We start from the raw sequence: 23,678 nt of genomic DNA, 5'->3' as shown, positions 1-23,678 counted from the left end.
TGTTAATTGCTTATTTCATTCTTCTCATGATGAGAGTTAGTCTCTTAGAACATTTTAGTATTTTTTACCCTTCTGAGTATATATGCCATGTTTATTGTATGATTTATTCACATTTGTGTATACATATATATGTGTATATAGATTTGTGTGTGTGTGTGTGTGTGTATGTGTATATATGTTGTGTGTTTATGTGTATCTATGTATGTCTATATATATTTATGTTTTCATATATCAAATCCTCAGTAAAGTCTGGCTGTTGTTATTTTTCATAAAGGCATTAAGTTATTTAGATTTTTCCATGTATCTTCTATTTCTATTTCTTTGCTTTGTCTTTTCATGTTTGCACTTTCATCTGATACCATTTTCCTTCTGTGGAGAAAAATATTTCAATTGCTTGAGTGCATTGGTAGCAAATTCTCTCAGTTTAGTTTTGACTGAATTGGTCTTTATTTCACCTTCATTTTTCAAAGATATTTTTATTTGGTATAGAACTCTGGATTGCTCATTATTTTCTCTCACATGGTTGAAGACATTATTTAACTGCCTTTTGTCTTGCATTGCTGTTATTGAGAACTTATCTGTCAGTATATCTTATGTTCCCCTCCAATAAATTTCCTCTTTTCTCTAACTACTTATAATATATTCTTTTCTTTAATTTTTTGTTGTTTCATGTTGATGTAATCAGACATGTGAATTTGTTTTTATTTATCTCTCTTGAGGTTGATTGGAAAATCAAATGTGTGGATTGGTGTCTCATCGATTTTGGAGAACCTCTTAGATATTATTTCTTTTTTTGTTTTGCTTTCATTCCATATTCTCTGTTCTGTCCTTGTACTCCAGTTGAATTTATATTAGGGTCTTCCCTCTGCTTTCTATATCTCTTATACTCTTTTAATGCTTCTTTCTAAAATCTCCAAGTTCATTAGTTCTTAATTTAGGTATGTTTTCTCTGCAGTAAATCTTTCCCTTTTTTCTAATTTTATTATTGAATATTTGTATTATGAATATCCTTTTTCAAATCTTTAAATATTATCAATTTCTATATGGCTTTTTTAGTTTCAAATTTTATCTTCATAAATACCGCATGTCACTCTACTGCTGATAATTTTCACTTCTGTACTTCTTACTAGTCTGTGCTTGTTTTCTGTTTGTGTTCTGTTCTCATTGTGCTATCTTTATCTGTGTATATAATTTTTTTTTGTTACTGGATATTGTTATTAAAAATAACCCGAAGAAATAATAATTTATTTTTAGGATGACGATATCTTATTCCAAAGGGATATTCTTTTGCTCTGTCAGGTTCCCAGAGATTAAAAAGTCACATTAATCATGTTTTAAGGCCTGAGATATTTCTGGATTTTTCAAACAACTAGCAGCCTGGCTGCTGTCCATTGATGGCTGTTTTTTTTGAGTACACCCTTATTTCTTTTGCACTGTACTCACCCTTGACTCCACATTTTGTCTCTGTTATTGGAGAGACAATCAGCCTGCTATGTGATCTCTTTTATGTCTCTTCTGTGTTAGTGGATGTCCCCAAAGAAAGAGCAAACCAAAACACTAGACTGCTCTTCCAGATTTTACTCTTCTCCTGGATCTAGGCCCAGTAATTATTTTCTATTCTTTTTTTTTGTTGTTGTTAGTTCTTTATTGCTTTTAATATTTTATAGATATTAGGTCTATTAGGAGGATTGGTTCGAATTATCCATTCTGCCATTTGTGAAAGCAGAATCCCTCTCCTGATGCCAATCAGTCATTAATTTTAAAACTTCATTTATTTAAACATTCAGGATGCCACATTTTGATGCTTAATGATTCTTTTTACTATATTTTTCCTTTAGTTTTTATAAAAATATATTCTCATGATTATAAAAAGCAAATTATGTTTTCATGTTACTTACTCAAGACAATATGGCACTTTCTTTTAGAATCAAACTGTTCTAATCAAAACATCAGTTGGTCATTCCTCTAGAAAATGTAGCCTTAATGTCATTTTACTTATGAGCTTATTCCAAATACTCTAGCTAGTGTTTCATTCTCTGATCCCTTTGTATTTTGTTAATTATTCTTATCACATTTGCCACATTGTATTGCCAATTATATGTTTGGAAACAGCTCTTCAGTAATAAAGATTAAATATCATTAATAAGTGCATCCACAGAGGCTACCACAGCATCTGGAATTCAGTAATTCCACAATAAATGTTTAAATAAATTAAGAATATAACTATTATTGCTATGCCAGAAATGCTGATTGAGAATAAACAATGACATGACATTATATATAGATGCCCTGTATAGAAAAAACACAAATCTGTTGTTAAAGATACTTTTTTGCAAGCTTTATTTTTATGCTCCTTTGAATATTAGGGTTGCTTGATCAAAAAGCATCTTGTTGTGACTAGCGTGTGATTTTAAGTTTGTGAGAGAGACTCAGCTTCCTTTTGAAAACAGCATGGGGACATTTCTTCATCTGCATTATTTAAGTACATGTATTATTCTCTTTGAATTGATTCAGTGTTCATAGTAAATAATAATGTGGTAAAGATGTTGAAGACAGTAAGAATGTAGTCCCAAATTTTGTTCTTTGACACCTTATTTTTTAATCAGATCATTTCTTTTTGAAAAGATATGAAGATTTCAGGCCACATAATTTCTATAGTCCATCTGCTCTTGATATCAGCTTCTATAACTACTGTTACTTATTTGGGGTCCTTGATTTCAATAATAGTACTTGGCTCTCCAGAGATTGAAAATTAAAAATGCCTGGAAAATGTGTCTAGGTACATAATTCAGGCTCCTTGTTTCTAGCCAAGGTTGAGGGATCCAGGCTTTAAGTCTAATCAAGTTTACCCTGTTTTGTTTGAAACTTAACTCTACTTCCATTGGAAGAAAAACTATATAAGCTATGAGTAATTTTAAAAAAGAAAGAAGGAAGGAAAATAAATATATTCAAAAATTTTAAAGAAAGTGAATGAAACCTTAGTTATGTGACTTTTTTGCTTTGCCTCCCCAAACCACCAGCATCGCAATACATCTATGGAACTTCATTCCCCAGAGACCTTTAGAATGAATATATTTTAAATATGAAGGCATCTTATTTAGTTAGACCTTTTAGAACCTTAACCTTTAAATGGTCTATTGGTTCTATGGCCTATAAAAATGTCCGTATTTCCTAAGAATTTTTAGATTTCATGTTAAAACAAACAGATTAAATATGCTTTGCTGAGAGATTTTAAAGGTCCACAGAATAAATCATTGTGTCACTAGTTTAATTTAGCAGTAGCACTAAACCTTATTCTTGATGATATTATTCAAGTTTTTGTTGAATGATTTCAAATTGTTACCAAATATTTTTATGTAGCAGTGTACATTTTTTCTGTACAGTGATTCTAGTACTTGAAAGTCAGCTTTATTGAATTATTTTGGGATTTTACCATAAAACCCAAAAGGAATCTTAAAGTTTTTATAACTCATGCACAACTCTTGTGGCTTATGGCTAAACCAAGAGTAAAATGTCGAGTTCAGCCTGTATATGATCAACTTAACATGAAAATACTATGTATGAAACTTAGTATGAAAATACTATGTCTAAAATGTTTAAATTTTTTTTTTTTTAATTACACAATGTGAATTTTTTTAGTATAATTTCTAAATAAGATACAAATTTCATTTAGAGATAGTTTGTGGCATATAAATGTTCATAGAACCTTAAACCTATCTTCTAATGTCTTATGTTAATTAACAAGGTGAAAACCCTTAGTGATTTACTTTGATTGAGATACTATCTTTGTTTTAAAGAATATCCCAATTTAGTAAAGATGAAACCAAAACTATAAAAACATTTGTTTATTTTAGTGGGTTAGGAAGACTATCCTGAAATCTGGAAACTCAGAATGGTTTAAATAACCTAAGAAAACATTATTTTCTAACTTCAGTATTATATGTATTATTTTTCAAATGGATATTTTCTTTTTCCTCTTTTTGGAAATGGCTTCTTCCCAGTACCTACTGTGTCTTTTCATGTGGAAGAATCTTCAGTGACTTTACACACAAGATTGTTCTCAAATTCCTCACCTCTCTCTGGGAGGAGGAGTGGCTTCATGGTTGAGGAAGGATCTGAGCAATCATAACCCAGCCCCTGTCTCCTTCTATAGACAGTTTCTCTCCCATAGGAAATGAGTGTTCCTCTGCTCTTCCCTGCCCTAGAATTCAACTGTCAACACTTCCCACCCAGGTGAGGAGATGGTGAAGCACAGCATGGGAATTGGTATGGAGATAGGTATGTTGAATTCTAGGGTTCAGAGTTGGAAAACTCGCTTGCTTATGTTAATATTATATTTTAGAATTTCTACTGTAACAATAATAACATGATACTTTGGCCTTTTTACTGCCTCCCTTTTATTTCTTAACTTTAATTTTTTTTTTTTTAATATATCTTTATTGGTTTCAGAGAGAGGAAGGAGAGGGAGAGAGAGAGATGGAAACATCAATGATGAGAGAGTCATTGATCGAGCCCTCAACCCGGGCATGTGCCTTGACCAGGAATTGAACCCTGGTCGCCTGCATCCTAGGTTGACACTCAACTGCTGAGCCACCCCCGCCGGGCCTCAACTTTAATTTTCATAGGAAAAAAGAATACTTGCTGTTGGAACCCTCTTAGATTTCTAAGAGAGCAATGGCACATTCAACTAAATTGTTGTGATTTTTATATTTTAAAATTTATTTTATTTCACTTATGTCTTGATTTGTATGTATAACTTTCTTTAAATTAAGTGAATGTATAAACATTGTCTATAACAAATGAACAAATGAACAGAAGTGTATTTTGGGGGGTTTTGATGGATATGAAAACTTTCAGCAGTTCAAGTTTGTAAGAAGTGAAGCTAAGTGGAAATAAGAAATAGATTATTGTGAGCTGTTTGAGGAGGAAAGTATAGGTGAGAAGTATCTGTTGTCCAGTGAAATTTCCCTGTGGGTCAGATGAGGGTCAGATGTGTATGTGACAGAGACTTGCTAGATGCTGCTCAGCCAGTTTTCTCTTTCTCAATCAGAAAAAAGAACAGCTACCTTTCTAAGTCTCCCTTTCATATAAGCTGCAGGTGTATGAATGAGTCCTGGTCAACAGATGGGAGTGAAATTGCTGTCAACCATTTTCAGGATGCTTCTGTTCCTTTTCCAATGCCTTCAACTAGCTGCTTTTCTTTATTATGCCCAGGATTTGTTTTTTGTTATCTGAGGAAGGATTGGTCTGGTAAGATCTTACTCAGCCATTACCACCAGTCAACATTTAAATAGGTATATAGTTAGGTACATTACAGGGTTACAGTCTTATTTAGTATTAAAAGAAGTCCATAATACATTAAAATTTCATACCTGCATTTATATCATCATGAACAGCAGTTTTAATATGATATATAATCCCTTTCTGCATTGGTGGAATGTTATAAAATGTGTATAGTGGAGTTTAAAAAATAACGCATATCAGCAGTCAAAACAATAATATATTGTGCACGGGGGAAATTTTGCCATGGAGGCATTTTCTGCAATATAAATCAAAACTCAAAAGTAAACAAGTGAAGCGTCAGAAGATATAAAACAGGATTTGAACATACGGAGAGAAATAACTGTAAAGGATAGAAGATAAGGCTGTTTAATTTGCTGTGGGCAAAATCTTGCAGTTTGATAGTTATTTTCTAAATACATTTTATACTTAAATTAAATGCCAAAGTGTTTTGTCATCATATGCATCTAATATACATGTGGATTAGAATAAGACACTTAAGCTATTCATTTTCTATTACAATAAGGATGTATGTCTTAGACTTGCTTCATCTCTGTAATCTTATGACTACAATCTGGCTTTTTGTTCCCCTCTATGATTCTACTATATGTGTTCTGTCAGGGTCAGTTCTTCCCTTTATAATTTTATTTATATTGTAGTTTGCTTTCAGAAGAATTAAATGTTCCAGGATGATGTCATTTGATAAGTAGTACACATTATCTGTTTTGGTAAAGATTGATGTTTACAAGAATTCAGATGCTTAATTTATGACATAAGTTTGCTTTTGGGAGATATCCCAATATCAGAGATGAACTGAAGGGGATTTTTAGAACTGAGTGTGTTTGCACGTTATGTGTATTTAGAGAAAGAAAAAGAGAGAAAGAATTTGGGTTTGAAATTTGCATAGCTTTGCTTTGTTTTCTGAGTATCTATTATAGATTAAACTCTGTAGTACTGTAAGAAAAATTCATTGGCTTAGTCATCTATACCTGGGCCTGACTTTCTACCCTTTCTTTAGTTTAGAGAATAACTCTGGGAGAGTTTCTGAACTTCATGTTTAAAATTATTGAAGTAAAATGAGTGATTATGTTATTCTTATTTATTGAATCAGAGTGTTAATTTAACTATTCATGGTCAGGTTTCTCTGATAAAGTAGTTTGTCCTATGAATCACTCTTAATTGGGAATGTGAAGAAATAGAACATTTCTAGAAAGATTATTGTTGAGTATTTTAAGAATATTAAAATAATATGCTTTTTTATTTTTCTGTAGTGACTAGCACATGTTAAGTGTGTATCAGGAATTTATTATTCAATCAGAAAAATTCTTAGTAATATCTTTTATTTTCTACCTTCTAACCAATAAAAGTAGGTGGTCCAAGATTCTTTGATAATAATTTTTCTTACCGGATAAATAAAAGCTAGGCTATTTTTCAGTATTTAGACGCTAGTTCTAAATGGTACTTTGGTAGCATTCTTAATATCTAACGGTAGTGTGGTAGTGAATATGTGTATGCATGTGTGCACAGACACTTTTATATACATACGAGGTATGTACGACCTTGTGCAGCACTTTGAGGAACAGTCTGCAAAAATGAAACTAACCCACTTCCACAAAATAATAGGATCTGCCCCCATCATACTCCGTGTTGATTCTTCTTTTCAAAACTCCTTTCCTTTGCCTGATGTTTCCCACATACCAGAAAGGAGAGTGGTGGGGTGCAAGAGACTTAAAAGGCACAGCTGGGTGTGGCTCAGCAGTTGAGCATCGACCTAGGATCCAGGAGATCCCAGTTCAATTCCCGGTCAGGGCACATGCCTGGGTTGCGGGCTCCATCCCCAGTAGGGAGCATGCAGGAGGCAACCGATCAATGACTCTCCCATCATTGATGTCTCAGTCTCTCTCTCCCTCTCCCTTCCTCTCTCTGAAATCAATAAAGATATATTAAAAAAAGAAAAGAATAAAATTCTCTTCAAAAAAAAATTTACATTTTGCTCTTTCATGCTTTTTCTAAGGAATCATTTACTACTACTTTTGTCAAAAACCCAGTATCGTTTATTTATTTTTAATTTTTATTTTTTTAATCACAGTTTAGTTTCAATATTATTTTTTATTGGTTTCAAGTATCTTTTAAAATAATTGTTGCATGAAATTCTTCTAAAAATTTAGAGATGGCATTATGTTTAGTAATATGAAAATCATTGGGGGTTACAGATGTCAAAGATGAGCTTACCTTCATATAATGATTAGATAGCAATAAGAGTTTTGTAGATTCAAACAGTGTCCTTGGGTTTTTATTATGTACAACATTTATTTGTTGCAAAGCTTTGTTTGAATTTAAAATCTACTGTCACATGGATTTTCACTTTGGCTTCAGGCAGTTTTTGAGATGAATTGGTGGAGTTACTATCCACTCACCTCTAGGGCTTAATAGTATCAGGTTTTGTAATGCAGGGATACCGGCTCCCATTTCTTTCACAGCTCCCGAGCTTATGCTAGGGGTCCAGCAGTTTTGCTAATTATATAAACCAAATTTGCCTTTGAGTCTGTGGATAAAGTAGACATGTACAACACACACTGCGGTACATCTCTAGATATCAAATTATACCATTTAAAATAATTAATTTTGATATTATTAATGTGTGTTTATATATACATATATGGTACTCTATTTTTTATATATGGCATACAGAGTTCTTTAAAATTGTTTTATTCACTGATGCATCTCAGTTACCTTGAGCAATGCTTATCACATCATAGACACTCAAAAATGCTTAATATGTAAAATAATGTCTGGAATATGGATGCATAGATTGAAGTTTGACAATAGCAACTGTGGGATTATTTAATCTTTTCCTGTTCTACTCATTGCTTACTCATGTTACTTTTTTCTGCCAATAACATTTTTATTACTTCTATAATATAAATGCTTTCTGTGTGTGTGCATAAAAATAGATAAATAAATATGGTTAGGTGGAAGTTCTTAGACTTGATTTGTTAAATGGTGCATACTCCTCTGCCCTGTCTTGGGTGTCTGGACATGGAGAAGATGCATTAATTGCAGCGTGTATGCATATGAAGTTAGACAGATACACTCAGCACGTCAGTAGGGGAAAAAATCACATACACCCATCCTTGACTGTATCTGTGTGTCTATCTATGTATCTATCAGTCATCTATCTATTTATATGTATCTATATATCTACTATATAGCGTACCTATTTCATACTTAAATATGGACATATCATGTGAGTATGCATGTATGTATGTATTTGTATCCTGAGAATATTTTAAAATGAAGCTGGGAAGATTGATATATAAAGGTAAAGAGATAAATGGGATTGGGAGTTTACGAGTTTCTATTTTTGAGGTACCAACAGATTATGAAATTGAATTGGGAAGTCAGTTATTACTCAACATTTGTGTGGGAGTCTGAAGACTATGGTTACTGAAAAAGTAACAGCCAAATTCCTATTCACTGATTATAAAATTGTGAAAATGGCGTAACTATTATAAAATATTATTTAAACTGAAATAGACTGGATGAACTAATTTGAAATGTATAATCAGAATAAACACAAGCTCTATATTTAGTGCCAATTCTTTTAAAATAAGGTTATTTTCACATATAGCTTGGAAACTACATCTTAAAAAACAAAAATTTATTGCATGTGCATTTAAGTAACTATATAGAGTTTTTGACCCTAGGGGTTAATTAAAGTTGAGTTTTTGGATATCCATAAGAAAAATATTTCTGAAATGAAGGAGACAAATTACACATCCCTAAAACATTTGTGTCATTAATTTTATGAAAACATTTAACTTTGAAATGTGTAAACATGGACATGCCTGAACATTAGCTATCTGTTATGAAATTGCACAAATGCCTTAGAATAGTGATTCGTGCTTTAAGGTCTTAGGGCAGACTAATTTATTCTTCTAATCCATTTGCCTAAAGCAAAAGTGAAAGTTTAATTCTCAAATTAATATACAGGGTGTCCCCCAAGAATGTATATATACTTTAACAGTGGATACCTCAATTTTGAAATTGAAATGCATTTTAATAAACACTTATTTAAAGTATGTGTGTACATTTTTGGGGACACCCTATATTTTTGTTGGAAGCATGTACTTTCCCCTATGTAGCTCATTGTCTATTATTTATACTGGCTACATGTCATTTATGTGATGTCTTAAAGTATCTTGGACATTTTAATATGAATGGCACACAGTTGTCCAAAACATCTTTAAAAATTCACCACCCTTTCTTACAACTTTCAAAATGTCTTTCAAATGTCTGCCACATCTGCCACATTTTAATTATACCTTTCTGTTCTATTTTTATATAAGCTTCTTTCATCTGTTTACATAAGATTAGAATTTTTATCCCTACACTAAAATCTGTATTTATAAATTCATGGACTTTGTCTCTACTAGACACACTAGAGGGCTTTCATGTTTATTAGACTGAAAGACCAAGCTCAGGAAAGCTCATTTTTAATGCTTAGTGTGATAAATACTTGAATTGGCAAATACGTGTCTTACTAGAAGAGTAAACTCCTTCAGGACCTATTATTCTCAGAAGCAGTGCTCTTAGAGTAATCTTCAAGAACAGTTCCTGTAAATGATTGATGATATATTGTATATGTACCAGTTAGAATTCATGCTGATTTGATTGTACCACAGTTTTTCCTCAGTAAAATACAGGTTTTCAGAAATATAGTTTGATCTATGTTCACAATTGAGTTTGCAAGTTTTAAGTTGATATTATGATACATATCTTTATCACATTTGCCTCAGGTTGTGATTAAATTTTAAGGAAAAACGTAAGACTGTTATATTTGCTTACATAGCCAAGAGACCTAGAAATTACCTGTATATGACAAATTCACTTATTTTAATTTAATACCCCCTTTTTGAAAGAAATTTTCAAGTTCTGAAAGCTTGTTCTGATTCTTTCCCATAAGATTAAAAGCTTAAGTAGTGTCTTTAATTATTGTACACATTACTTTGTCATAGTGTTTTTTATCTTGCCTGATCGAGTGCACAAGGTCAAAGCAGGTTATCACCAGCCTGCTACCATCCTCCTAGCCCTGGGCCAGTGGGATCCCTGCTCTGAGCTTTAGGCTTTACAGATGTTCCCTGTGGTTCTTAACAGCTGTGCCTTTCTCATGGGCAAGGAGTCTCATAAGGCCGAGTTGTTTTGCCCATATAAAGTCAATATTTCCACCCTCATTCTCTAGAACATTCTCTGAAACCCCCAAATCCCTGCCTGTTTGACCCCAAGCCCACTTCTAGGGTCTATTTAAGTATGTTCCTTGAGTCCATCTTTCTAAGAGCAGACCTCACCACTAATGTATCAGCATTTAGCCTGTAGGATTCCAAGGTATGCTTTGTGTCGGGGATGTATGACTGAAGCTTGGCAGTATCTGCTGGATGTCCATCTTCCCAAGGACAGACCACTCTGTAGATGTGCTTGCCTCAGAGCTAAAGAATTTCAAGTCATGGCCCTTGGCAGGGATGGAGTTTGCTAGAGTGGAGTAGATGTCCATACAAATGGAGGCATGGCCTTTAGCAGTACTAGATAGAGCTGAGCGTGCATCTGGCTCTTCCCATGCCATTCTGTTCTTGTATAGAACTTGGAGGAGTTCCAGACATCTAAATTTTATCAGACCACTTACCTAATTGACCTATGCTGATTAAGAAGTAATGAATACCAATGCCAGTATTAAATAAGAAGGTCTATTTGTCATGCTAGAAGAATAGGATTATTTAATAGTTTGTTAACTTGGTTTATAACTTTTAAATATTTAGATGTATGGTGTAGAGGCTTCTATTTGCACTACTAGCCCAGGCCCTGTAAATGGTAGGAGTTGGTCTGGACAGAGATTCCAAATTCTTTTTTTTTTTAAAGCAATGTTCACTTTTTATTAGAGACTTGAGTTCTTTTTATTTATAGAATTTTAAATAAAATTCTGCAGGAAATTTGTAAGTCATATTGTCCACTCCAAGGTAAAAGGAAAATCACTTTGTAGAATCCATGACCAATGCTTATTCTGCCGTTGTTTAATATGTTTAGATACAGACAACTTAACAACTTACAAGGCAGTGCTTCTAATTATTTCATTAAATTAAAAAATAATTTCTCATATTTAGCCCTATTTCTCCCCCCTTCATTTGTTCATATGAAATAGGGTTCATATCTCTACTCTCCAGCCTAAGCCAAGAATCAGTGCTGGCCCCATCTCGTCTGCACTGAGACTTTCCTCTGGGGATGAGAATTCACTGATCTTTCTTAGTTGAATTGTGCATGCTTTATGTATTTTTGTACACCCCATTCATTTTTATATTCATTCAATGAAGATTTATTGAGTGTCCAATGCCCAAGCACTTTTTTGCATTCCTTAACTCAGAAAATATTCTCAGAGAGCTGTCATTATTTCACAGTATTAATTTTTTAAAATCTTCACCCAAGGATATGTTCATTGATTTTTAGAGAGAGGAAGGGGGGGAGGGGAGAGACACACACACACATTGATGTGAGAGAAACATTGATAGGTTGCCTCCCATACATGCTCCAACCAAGGATCAAACCCACAGCCTAGGTACATGTCCTGACTGGGAATCAAATCTACAACCTTTTGGTGTGCCTATGCTCCAACCAACTGAGCCACCCAGCCAGGGCTCACAGTGTTAATTTTAATTTTACTAGAATAAAAACATTCAGCTATGCTTTATAAGAAATGTTTTTGTTTTTCTAGGGGAGACGTTTTGCTTGATGACTAAGAAATTTCTCATTCAGGCATTGCATCTTCCTTAAGTTTATTTTATTAAAAACTTTGTTGACGGAGAAGAATAATGTAATGATACTCCGTCTTCCAAAGAATCTGTGGTGGGAAATAGGGTAGATGGATTGTTAAGAGAATGTAAACGTTAAAATGTAATTGATATAGAAAATCCTAAGGAAGTCACACCAACAGTTTAAAACTACTTAAAAAGCATAGCAAAGTTCCAGGATTGCAAGATCATATAAATATAAATTGTATTTCTATATCAGCAATGAAGGATCCAAAAATGAAATAAGAAAATAATTTCATTTACAGTAGCATCAAAAAGAATAAAATACTTAGGAATGAGTTTAAAATAAGTGCAAAGGTTGTATGCTGAAATTTACAAAACATTGTTGAAAGACATTAATGAAGACCTTAATGAATGGAAATGCATCCCACTTTTATGGTTTGAAATGCTAAACACTGTTAAGATGACAACATTCTTATATTGACCTACAAATTCAATGCAATCCCTGTCAAAAGTCCAGTTGCTGTCTTGCATAAACTACCAAACTAAATAAAAAATTCACATTGGAATCCAGAAACCTATAGCCAAAACAGTCATAAAAAAATGGACAAATTTAGAAAACTCACACTTCATGGTCTCAAAACTTACTATTTGAGTAAGGGTGGCTAAAATAAAGATAGATAATAACAACTGTTAGTAAAGATGTGGATAAACTGGAACTCTCATAAATTGGTGGTGTGATATTATAGTAACTTTGGAAAGCACTGTAGTGGTTCCTCAAAATGTTTAGCATATAGCTACTCTGTGACTGAGCAGTTTCACTGCTAGGATTTTATTTAAGATAATTGAAAACATATTTACACAGAAACCTACACACAGGTGCTTAAAGCAGTATTATCTATTTTATCAAAAAAGTAGAAACGACCCAAATGCCCATTAAGTAAGGAATGGATAAACAAAATGAGATGTATCCATACAATGGAATATAATTTGGCCATAAAAAGGAATCAACTACTGGTACATGCTGCAACACAAATAAACCTTAAACATTATGCTGAGTGAAAGAATCCAGGTACAACAGGCTACACATTGTGTAATTCCACTTATATGCAGTGTTCAGAATAGGCAAGTCTATAAAAAGTAGATTAGTGGTTGCCAGGGGCTGTGGTGAGGAGAGTTAATTTTTTTGGTAAAAGGAATGTTTTAAAATTAGATAGTGGTAATGGTTGCAAAGCTCTGTCAATATGGTTTTAAAAACACTGAATTGTAAATACTGCAAATATATTTAATAAACTTCTCAAATTGGCTCTGATGTTTGACTTACTGAAATATGCAGATAAGAAATTAGGAATGGTATGAACAACAATTAAAATAAGGACTATTTCATATGACACAATTATTGGTTACTAGTTAATGAGCAACTGAAGACAGTGTGTTCCTTATTTTTCTTCTTCCTCCAATGACTTATACACAGTGACACTCCCACAACATTTGCTGAGTGAATGAAAGTATTGAATGAAGAAAGTGTGTCCTGGAGCATTATGAGTGTGAAGCAGGTCATACTCAGTTCTATTTAGAATACCTTCTGCTATTGAAATATTATAAATTTTTATCTCCAATGAATAATAGCTCACCTTTATTCAATTCCGGAAAATTGATTTTTAAACACAAGGAATGCTTAATGCAATTAGGCTTTTGAACATCTTGAAAATAAATTAATGCAAATTCAAGCACATCTGGGTGTAGTATTTCTGTAAAGTTAGTCTAAATGGAGAATAAATTCTGATTTATGTAACTATCACAGTAAAAATACTCTCAAAAAAGGCCTTTTAATTTGAATCTAGCCAATGAAGCTTGAGCTGCTGCTGATTTTAAATATGTTGTTTTCTTTTTATTAAGATAGTATATCTCAAGATAATCTTTGGCAAAAGTAAAATCTCTCCCTTTTTCCCCTTGTAAGTATAAGACATATTTATTTTGTTCATGCTCTGGAAATATAGTTGAATATGAATATGAGAAAATCAGAAATAAATTAGGAATGACTACAGGGTGCTTCCACTTAACATTAGTAATTCATTTTTAAAAATCGAATATATTGAATAAAAATGCTGAGAACTTATTTTCCAACATTTTACTTGAAAAAATTATAATGCATTACAAGTCACCTCAAAAGCTTCAACCAATTTCCTAAAATATAACTCAAATTACAGTTAATCAGCAATATATAAGTAATAAGAGATATTTGGTTATAAAATATCTCTTTTTTTAATGACCACTAAACAATAAAGTTGTAAAAAGAAAAAGTTGGTTTGCATATTTACCCCCTCTTTCAGAAGTCATTTTCATTTTCTTTAGGCTTTTCAAATCATGTACATGAGATTAAAATTACTCTAGATTATAAAAATGTATTACATTTTGTGGAAATAAATATGAATTTTTAAATGTGGCATTGTGTCTTGTGGAAATAAGTACATGTTTTCATATGTAAGCAACAATCTAGAAATCATTGTATTGAAAGTCACATATATTCTATGTAGTTTTTTTTTCTTCCTTTTAATTAAAAACCAAAAGACAGTTTTTTAGAAAAATGTATTTGGACAGACAGTTTGATGAGTAGGCTTGATAGCGAGCTTATACTTGGAAGTTGTCCACTGTAATGAGTGCTTGGAGTAAAAAAATAATAAATGTGATGAAGTCTCTGACCTCAAGGAAATCACAGTTTAATGGGAAAACACTTGTAAATGGCACATTACAAAGTGATAAAAGTGCTGCATTTTAAAAGTACAAAGTGGTCAGGGAGACCTGGGATGGAGTAAGCATGCAAATGAGCTGAGCCTGCATTAAAGAAAGAGCAATCCTTCATTGGTCAGAGGAAGAAGAAAAGATCATAAGCAAAAGCCAGGGGATTTTGAAAACACATTGTTTGCTTAGGCTGTGTGTGAGGATCGAATGCAGTGTTTTCCTCAGGATGTCAAGAAATAAACTAGAATGTGGCAAGAGACAATAAAGGAATGGCTGATCAATTTTTAGTGGCAGGGAAAAAATTAAGAATTTCCCCTTTAGGCAGTGAGAAGCAGAGTAGCAACACTCATTCATTCAGCAAAAAAAATCTGAATGCTCACTATAGCCAGGGAATAAATGAAACACAAATGCCACATTCCAATAGCAAAGGGAAATATATAATGCTGTGTTTTACAAAGACAGCTTGCACATGAAAGATAAGTTATACATGGGTCTTCAGGGAAACTATTTGAGGGCTCCTCCAATAGGGGAAGTTATGGCAAGGAGGAGGGAGTAGAGGCAGAGCATCTGGAGAGGAGAAGCTGGATTTGAGAGGAGCTCCAAAGAGGGAATTAGCATAACTTGAAGAGTACTGAATGGTAAGGACCAGGGAGTACTAATGTTCAAATGGTTAAGATTTGTTTTCTTGTTTTGGGATGATTAGGAAAGGAATACAGGGAGAGGACAGGCTTTAAAGTGAATTTACTTGGAGGTATATGAGTTTCATATGTCTTGGAAATTTTAGAGTGGATATGCAAGGATAAGACATTGACGAGATTTAATACTCAGGGAGGTAGTTTGGGGTTAATATCTGAAAAGATGAAAGATGGTAGATACAAATTGTGAGTGGATGAATTCACCAGAAAGTGTGCTTAGTTCAGATCAACTCAAAGACAGTGATTTACATCCTAGGTTAGAAAGAAAGGGGAAAATGTTACCAGATTAAAGGAGCTGCAGTACAGGTAAGTCATGAGGAGGTTAGAGCAGGGTTTAGGAAGGCAATGAACCAGAGTAGCTGTAGGGGGAAGCTTCATACTCACTGAATACACATCCTCTCCACCTAGTCTCTCATAAGTATGGTCCAGAAAGTGACTGAAATCATTCTTAGAAAGATCACCAGCGTCCTTTATATGGCCACATCCAGTGGTCTAAACTCAGTTTTCATTATTAAACTTCTCTTCCTTTTGCCTTTCCCTCTCCCTCAGTTCAAAACATTGAGCTAATCATACTTCTCTGTGCATGTTACAGTATTATATGGTGGTTTTATGAAACAGTTTTCTTCAATTATAGTTTCTGATGGTTTTTTCAGTTTTACTATTTTAGTTTTCATCTAGGGACTCCAGTTATACATATCTTGGTCCTTCATTGCCTGTCTTTATATCTCTTTTTTCCCCCTTAAAACTTTTAGCTTTCTGATTTTATACTCATTCTTAATTCTTTTTTCTCTTTCTCTTTCTGTTCTTTTGTATACTTAGTCTTGATTTACTTACAGTTTATTCTTCATTTATGAAATAAATTCTATTTTACTTCTGTGCTCTGACAGCTCTTTTTGCATGCCTCTTTAATTTTATTGCTTTTTTATACAACCCTGTTCTATTTCTGACATACACTCTTTTCTCATTGCTCCTATAATTTTATTACTTTATTTTCCCTCATTTGAATATTATATTTTAGTGCTTTTCTGCTTTGTTATCATATGTTTCTCTTCTGCTTTCATTTTCTACCAACAGAGTATTTAGTTCATTTTCCATTTTTGTTTTTGTATAGTTTACTTGTATGGGGTTTAACTTAATTGGTTACTCTGGTTAATGTTTAAATGAGAAAGTTTGGCCTGTGCTTTTGGGAGGTTTCTGTCAGAATAGTCTGTTCAGCTAGGGTAGTATCCTTGTTTCATGCTCCGTTAGGAGTGAAACAGTTTTTCCTCCTCAGGGACTTTACTTTTAAAGAAGGAAATATTTGTTGTTTTCTTTTGTTTCCTAAGATCCTGGAATGCTTGTGTTACATATGTATCTTCAGCTTTTCCCTTATACATTATATGGTCTCCATTGTCTCCTTCAAAAATCACTCATAAATTAGAGGTTGTGCAGTCTTGTCTCAGTTTTATGTGCTTTTTTTAAAGACCATGTTTAGAATTTTACGTTAGATGTAATTTCTCCTTTTGAATAAAAAAGTGCTTGAAATTCAAATTTCTCTTATGATTAGTCATCTTGAGCATCTTTCCATACTCTTTGTTGACCATTGGTATATCTTCTTTGGAATTTTGCTTTTTTATTCATCAATGATCTCCCCATAATCACTTTTTCCACACATTACTCAGCAGAGTTCCTACTATTTTCAGTGTTTTGAGAAACCCACTAATGTTATAGGGTTCTTGTAGAATACTCAGATTCTGCTGATGTTTTCAGAATTCAGGTGGGGTTTTTTCTTTTATATCCTAGGTGCTCTTTCTTGTTTCTGTAAGAGAATTAGGTGAAGTTCAAAAATTAAGCCACTGGAGAAAAATGGAAGTCATAGAAAGACTTCTCTGTTTGTGGAATGTGCCTGGTATATTTTGTAGGACAAAATAGTAGAATTTTGTAAAATTAAGTATATCCATAATTTATGAACAAAAATTCTTCTTTCATATACATATTCTAAAGAAATTCTCACACACCTTTCAAGATGGATCCAGTATGGGTAAAAAAGATTTCATTGATTTATATCTAACATTTTGCCCAACAACAGAGAATATAAACCCTTTTCATGTAATATTCACATATTCTGACCAAAAATGTACAGTCATTTGGAAAACAGTTTGGAGATTTCTCAAAAAATAAAAAATGTAATTACTATATGATCCAGCAATCCAATTCTGGGTTTATATCCAAATAATTTAAAGCAGGATATTAAGAGATATTTGCATACCCATGTCCACTGAAGCATTATTCACAATAGGTAAGAGGTAAAAGTAACCTAAATGCTCACTGAGAGAAGAATGGAGAAAACAAATGTGCTATATACATACAATGAAACATTAAACATATTTTATGATGGAGGAAATTCTACTACATGCTACAACATGAATGACCCTCGAGGACATTAAGCTAAGTGAAATAAGCCAGTTACAAAAGGACAAATACTGTTTTATTTCACTCATATGAAGTATCTAAAGTGGTTAAAATCATAGAAACAGAAAGTAACAAAGATGGAGAGGGATAGGGCAAATGAGTTTTTAATGGGTCTGGAGTTTCAGTTTTGGAGGACTGCAAAAAGTTCTAGAGCTCTGTTGCATAACAATGTGAATATACGTAACACTACTGAACTGTATACTTAAAAATGATTAAGATGGTAAATAATATTATGTGTTTTGACCATAACAAAAAAATACCTCCTTACGTAGCTTCTGTCTGACTTAAACCAGTGGGTGAATTGCAAGGTGAATGACCAGCATGACAAAAGGTTGACTGTAATCTCCACATAATCCTAATATTATGGGGATAACCACTAAAAATAAGTCAATGAGTGCAAAAATAAATTCTTGAATACACATATACTTTAAGTGACCAACAGTGAAAGGGGAACAGAAAATACTAAAATCTATGAGGGACCCTGTGGCTTAGCTGGTAGAAGTGCCTGTCTAGTAAAATCTATGTAGTTTAACATTTTTTTCAAAAAAAGTTGTTCTCCTTTAATATATTGAATATGTTTTCCCAATAATATAGCAGCCAATTTTAAACTATATAAACAAGTATTAAAAATGATTTAGTGCCTCTGCACAAAACTATGCAGATATTGCTGGATGATAAGGGGTACCTTTTAATTTTTATGGATACGTATGTTGTCTAAATGTTTCACAATGAGAATACATTAATTATGAAATGATAAAATAATTACTTTAGAGTAAATATTTAAAAAATGAAGGCATTGTATACACTGTCTTCCTTAGTTTTAAAGTTAGGCAGGTTTGGCATATGCTGTTCTGTGACTGTGTTGTTGATAAATTCAGTTACTGGGCTATTAGTCTTGTAGATATATATGTAAGAAAAGACAAGATAACTCCCTGAAAGTATTAGAAGGGCAAAAGAAATATCAAAAATTTTTAAAGGAAAGTGTAGGAATGAAGAGAAAAAGCAGTAAAATATTATTTCATTCAGCTCTTTTTCTTGATGGAAAAGTTATTAGAATTAATCATCAATTGATCAAATTGCAAGCATCAAAAAATGCCTAAGGGTGTAGTTTTGTAGAAAGCAAATAATATCAGACAAATTCAATTTATTTTTATGACAGAGTGACAAGGGGGAAACCGAACATTTAATAGATTGGAAATTGAGACAGCTTCTTCAGTGTGCACTACGTTACAATCACCTCAGCAAGCCAGGAAGTACAATATTATGTAGGTGCATGTATCCAAAGGGCAGTGATCAAAAGTTTATTGTCAGCATCAGAGGACATAATGAATATTCTTTCTTTGCAGGTGTCAGAGCTCTGTATGTAATAATTATATAATGGGTTGAAACTCTTAAATAGCAAGTGCTTTTTGGTTTAAAAAGACAGTCAAAGGGACTTGTTAATACTCTAAAGTACAAAAGTAAGAATCTGATACAAGCCCTGGCTGGCGAGCGCAGTGGTTAGAGCGTCAGCCCCTGGCCCTAAGGTCTCGGGTCGGTTCCTGGTGAGGGGCACATACCTGGGTTGTGGCTTTGTCCCAGCCCGGCGGTAGGGGTGTGTGTGGGAAGCAACCAGTCGATGTGTGTGTCTCTCTCCCCCTCCTTTCCTCCCTTCCACTCTCTCTAAAAATCAGTGGGGAAAAAATATATCCTCAGGTAAGGATTAAAAAAAATAATCTGATGTCATCATACAAGGAGAAATTAAAGACATATTACAAATAACTGCTTTTCAGAAAGCTCAGTGTAAGTTGTCTTTAGGAAGACTTTAGCATATATGTGAAAAAGAAATCATTATAAATGACTTTATACAAACTATGCAGTGTGACAGTTCTTTCAGGCATTATCTGGTAAGCAATGTAATCTTACTTCAAAAAAAATTTTTTTAATTCCACTGGGACCAAATAAATAATATGCTGTAAGATTACTACCAGGAACGTTACAGGGATTTTTACGTATGCTATGTGAAATCATTTTGGGAAAGATGCTACTTCAAAATAAAGTGACAAAGAACAGAGCTGCTAGATGAAATGTAGTATTTCTCCTACCTACAGAAGTAGCCAGTGCTTTAAAAAGAATTGTTAAACATGCAATATAACTTAATATTGAATTAATAATTTCTCTATCTAAAAAACTACCATCACTTATTTGGCTCCAAAATAACAGAAACAGGATGTTGTTTCATCTCTAAGAAAACTAAAAAAAAACACCTGGCACATTTATATCTTAATTTAGGAAGTGCTTTGAAATAGTACAATTGACTGAAAGCAAAGAAATGTTTATAGGTGATTTTATGCTAATAATAACTGTCCAATAAGCATAAAAGAAATGAGAGAAATGAATTTTCCAAGGTTCATTCAAAACATTGATTTTACAGAGTGAATTCCATGAAGTGACTCTAGCCTCACCATTCCATTTCCACCTTTTAAGACCCAGTCAGCATCATTTCTCAGCTAGACAAATACATGTTGGCTTTCTTGGTTGCTTGCTCTCTGCTGTGACTGGTTTTGCATATTACATCTGGTGTTATTTTTACAAGTAAAAATCAAACATTTCTTGCTCCTTTCCCCGCCAAAACCACCCAGTGGCTTCCTGTTACTTTCACAATAAAAATCAGAAAATGCCACTTGCCTACAAGTTCTTACATGACCTGTCCTGTTAACCGCCTATCAAACCCTAGAGTAAGTCAAGCTGTTTCTCCTGCAGACTGTGCAACTTGATGCCTGAATCTCTCAGGATTTGATCTTTCTCATTAATCAGGGTTCTGCTCACGTCACCCTATAAATCTAAAGTAACAGCTGTAAGATTACTCGACTTTCCTTTATATTTTTAATAGCTTTTTGTATTTATCTTTACCTCCACACATAAATATGCATGTGTACGTATATTCATTTTCTAATTGTTCATTTTTCTTATCAGAACATAGATTCCATAAAAACAGGCACATTTTCTTGTTTACTGTTCTATCTGTGTTACCCATAGTAGGGATTTAAAAGTCTTTGTAGAATAAATTAATTTTAAATAGATTCAATGTATAAATAGTATACATTAGCTCAAAAATATCCATTTTGGGAACATTCTCATAGGGAAAAATTAGTAATTCCTCTTATATGAGCAGACAATTTCACATTGATGGATGTGAATGATAGCATTTACGTGTTTAATCCTTTATGTGACTTTTCTGTGACCGCCTTTTTAATTGCCTTTAAGTTTGGTTAGAATATAAAATAGCCCGCTATTTATCTTTACTACCCTATCTTAGATAATAGATGATTACTATTTTCAGTTATTTTTTTCTTGGAAATAATTCTGAGTAAAAATAAAACATATAACCTTAACGTAGATTTCATTGTATTAATTACTCCTAGGAAAGTTATTAATTCAATGCATCATTTGTTTCACAGAAGACAGTCACATCCTCAGTTACCCCTGTTTAGTTTTAATTCACAGAGGTCATCTTACATCAGTGGCACCATTCAGGTAGCTGTTAACAAGGTGCTGTTTCAGTCCTTTTATTGAGATTCTTCACAATCTTAATAAGGGGAGTAATAACAATGAGCATATTTATGATGAATTCCCATTTCACTTATTGTTTTTTTTCTTGTGAAACTTTTTTCAGAAATTGAAAAATTTCAAGGTTCTGATGGAAAAAAGGAAGATGAAGAAAAGAAATACCTTGATGTCATCAGCAACAAAAACATAAAGCTCTCAGAAAGGGTATTGATTCCTGTGAAACAGTATCCAAAGGTACCGCATTCCATGCTTTGTTCTCATAGAATTCAGAAAAAAAAATGATAAAAACAAAACTTAATATTTTATTCATTGACTTCTATAAAATAAGTATTTAAAGTTTTATTATTTAATATACACAAATATATGATACTAACAGAAAGGAAAAATTTTTAAAGTACAGTGATGAGAGTAATTTTCAACTGAAGGCTATAGCATTTTTGTTCTGTGAATGTGGGAAGCATAATTAGATATTTTAATCATTTATTTAATATGTAAATGGTTCAATATTTGTTTAAATACGTACACTCACTTGATTATGTTTTGGTTCATGTTAAAATGTATATTCTTATTATAAAAAGGAGTAGAATTTAGAATGATACTAAACATTAGCCAATCAGTAGGGAATTATTATATCCAGGGAAGCAATATAGTCTTTATTAGACTCTTGGATTATAACCAGCAGTCTTCTGTAGTCAGGAGACTACATAAAAATAATTATGATATTATTCTTTTCAAAGTACTTTTTTAGTAGACATTTTATCCTATGCAGTTTGTATCACCAGAATCAGGTTTATAAAACATATTCAATGGCATGATTTCATCAGTTATATTCCTAAATTCCAATGAGTAGAGATATGTTTTTATTTTTTTTAATGTATTAAGTAAGCTAAAAATGGAAACTCAAATATTCAAGCTGGTAATTTACTTTCTGAAGAGTGAATCTAAAGCAAGGACCATGTAATTATCCTAATAATAAAGATTATAGAAATGAATGCTGTATTTACCAATTGTCTTCTAATGTGTTAAATTTTAGTAAATATAATTAAGTGAAATGCTGTATTTATAATTATTTCAAACCAAGATAAAACTGTTACAGCCCGCCAAACCACGAAATTTAAATTTAGCTTTCAAATGACGTTTTTGGGCATGCAAGTTTTTGGTTTTTGTGTATTTATTTATTTATTTCCTTTTAGCTAGACTTACTCTATTGCAAGAAAAGGGCATTCAATAGATATAATGTCACATTAAATTATAGTATATTTAATTTACGATTAATTTTTTATGAATATTAAATTGGGAAGTCATATAAAAGTACATGAACATTTTTACATAGTAATGAAATATGGTAGAAATATGGGATATTAAGAAAGATTTTTTTTACTAAATAACATGATTAATTACCCCATTATAGTCTAGAGTGCAAGGATTTTTCTTTAAATCATATGTTTAAAAATTATATAACTTGATGATGTTTCTCAGAATAACACTTGGCTATTTTCTGGACATGAAAAGTTAGTGACAAACGATATCTGCTTCCTAAGAAAATGCAACTTTATATGTTTGACCAAATTAAGTTGTCAGGTAGTGGAAGGCATTTCAAGTTTAGGTGGCTCTTCAAGTGATAGTATGTGTGATTTTATGCTGAATATTGCAGTAGTTTATTTTAGTCACAGTAATGAGTATCTTTCAATGTATATTTTTATTTAAGAATAGTTGGTATACATTCTTATATTGGTTATATTAGTTTCAAGTGTACAACATAGTGAGTCAGTATTTTTATACCTTACAATGTGATCATCCCACTAATTCTAGAAGTCATCTGTTACCATGTAAACTTATCAAAATATTATTGACTATAAGCAGTATTTGGTGGCATCTAATTTTTGTGAGTTTTAAATTTATAATTTATAGGAGAGTGATCAAACAAAACGAACTGCCTGTTTGTATTGAAATAAACCCTGTCTCACAAGCAAATTATTGTACCTTGGAAATCACAGAATAGATAAAACTTTCTTTTTACAGACGAGGAGATTATGAGTTGCTCAAAGCCATAGTTTTGAAGCAGATGGAGATCCTTAGAGAGACTGCCGTTATTTTAGATTCCTCAGTTTTTGTGAGCCATTGCATTTTTAACTTGACTAATAATGCTCACGTATTTGTAGTA

General features: G+C 32.6%; 1 protein-coding gene across 6 annotated transcripts in view; it reads left to right on the top strand.

The window, feature by feature from the left end:
- KHDRBS2 (KH RNA binding domain containing, signal transduction associated 2) overlaps positions 1-23,678 on the top strand; it is a 485,057-nt gene that overhangs the window by 57,542 nt on the left and 403,837 nt on the right. For all 6 annotated transcript variants that reach the window (XR_001602029.2, XR_001602027.2, XR_001602030.2 and 3 more), the window contains exon 2: positions 21,621-21,748. Coding sequence is in view for 1 of the 6 variants with exons in the window: in XM_016197236.2 (XP_016052722.2) it covers positions 21,621-21,748 (128 nt within the window). In the remaining 5 variants the exon portion in view is untranslated. The remainder of the gene's footprint in view (positions 1-21,620; positions 21,749-23,678) is intronic.

Source organism: Miniopterus natalensis, chromosome 5 (assembly GCF_054644295.1).
Source record: "Miniopterus natalensis isolate mMinNat1 chromosome 5, mMinNat1.hap1, whole genome shotgun sequence".
Taxonomy (NCBI): Eukaryota; Metazoa; Chordata; class Mammalia; order Chiroptera; family Miniopteridae; genus Miniopterus; species Miniopterus natalensis.
This window is presented reverse-complemented; position numbering and strand designations above follow the sequence as displayed.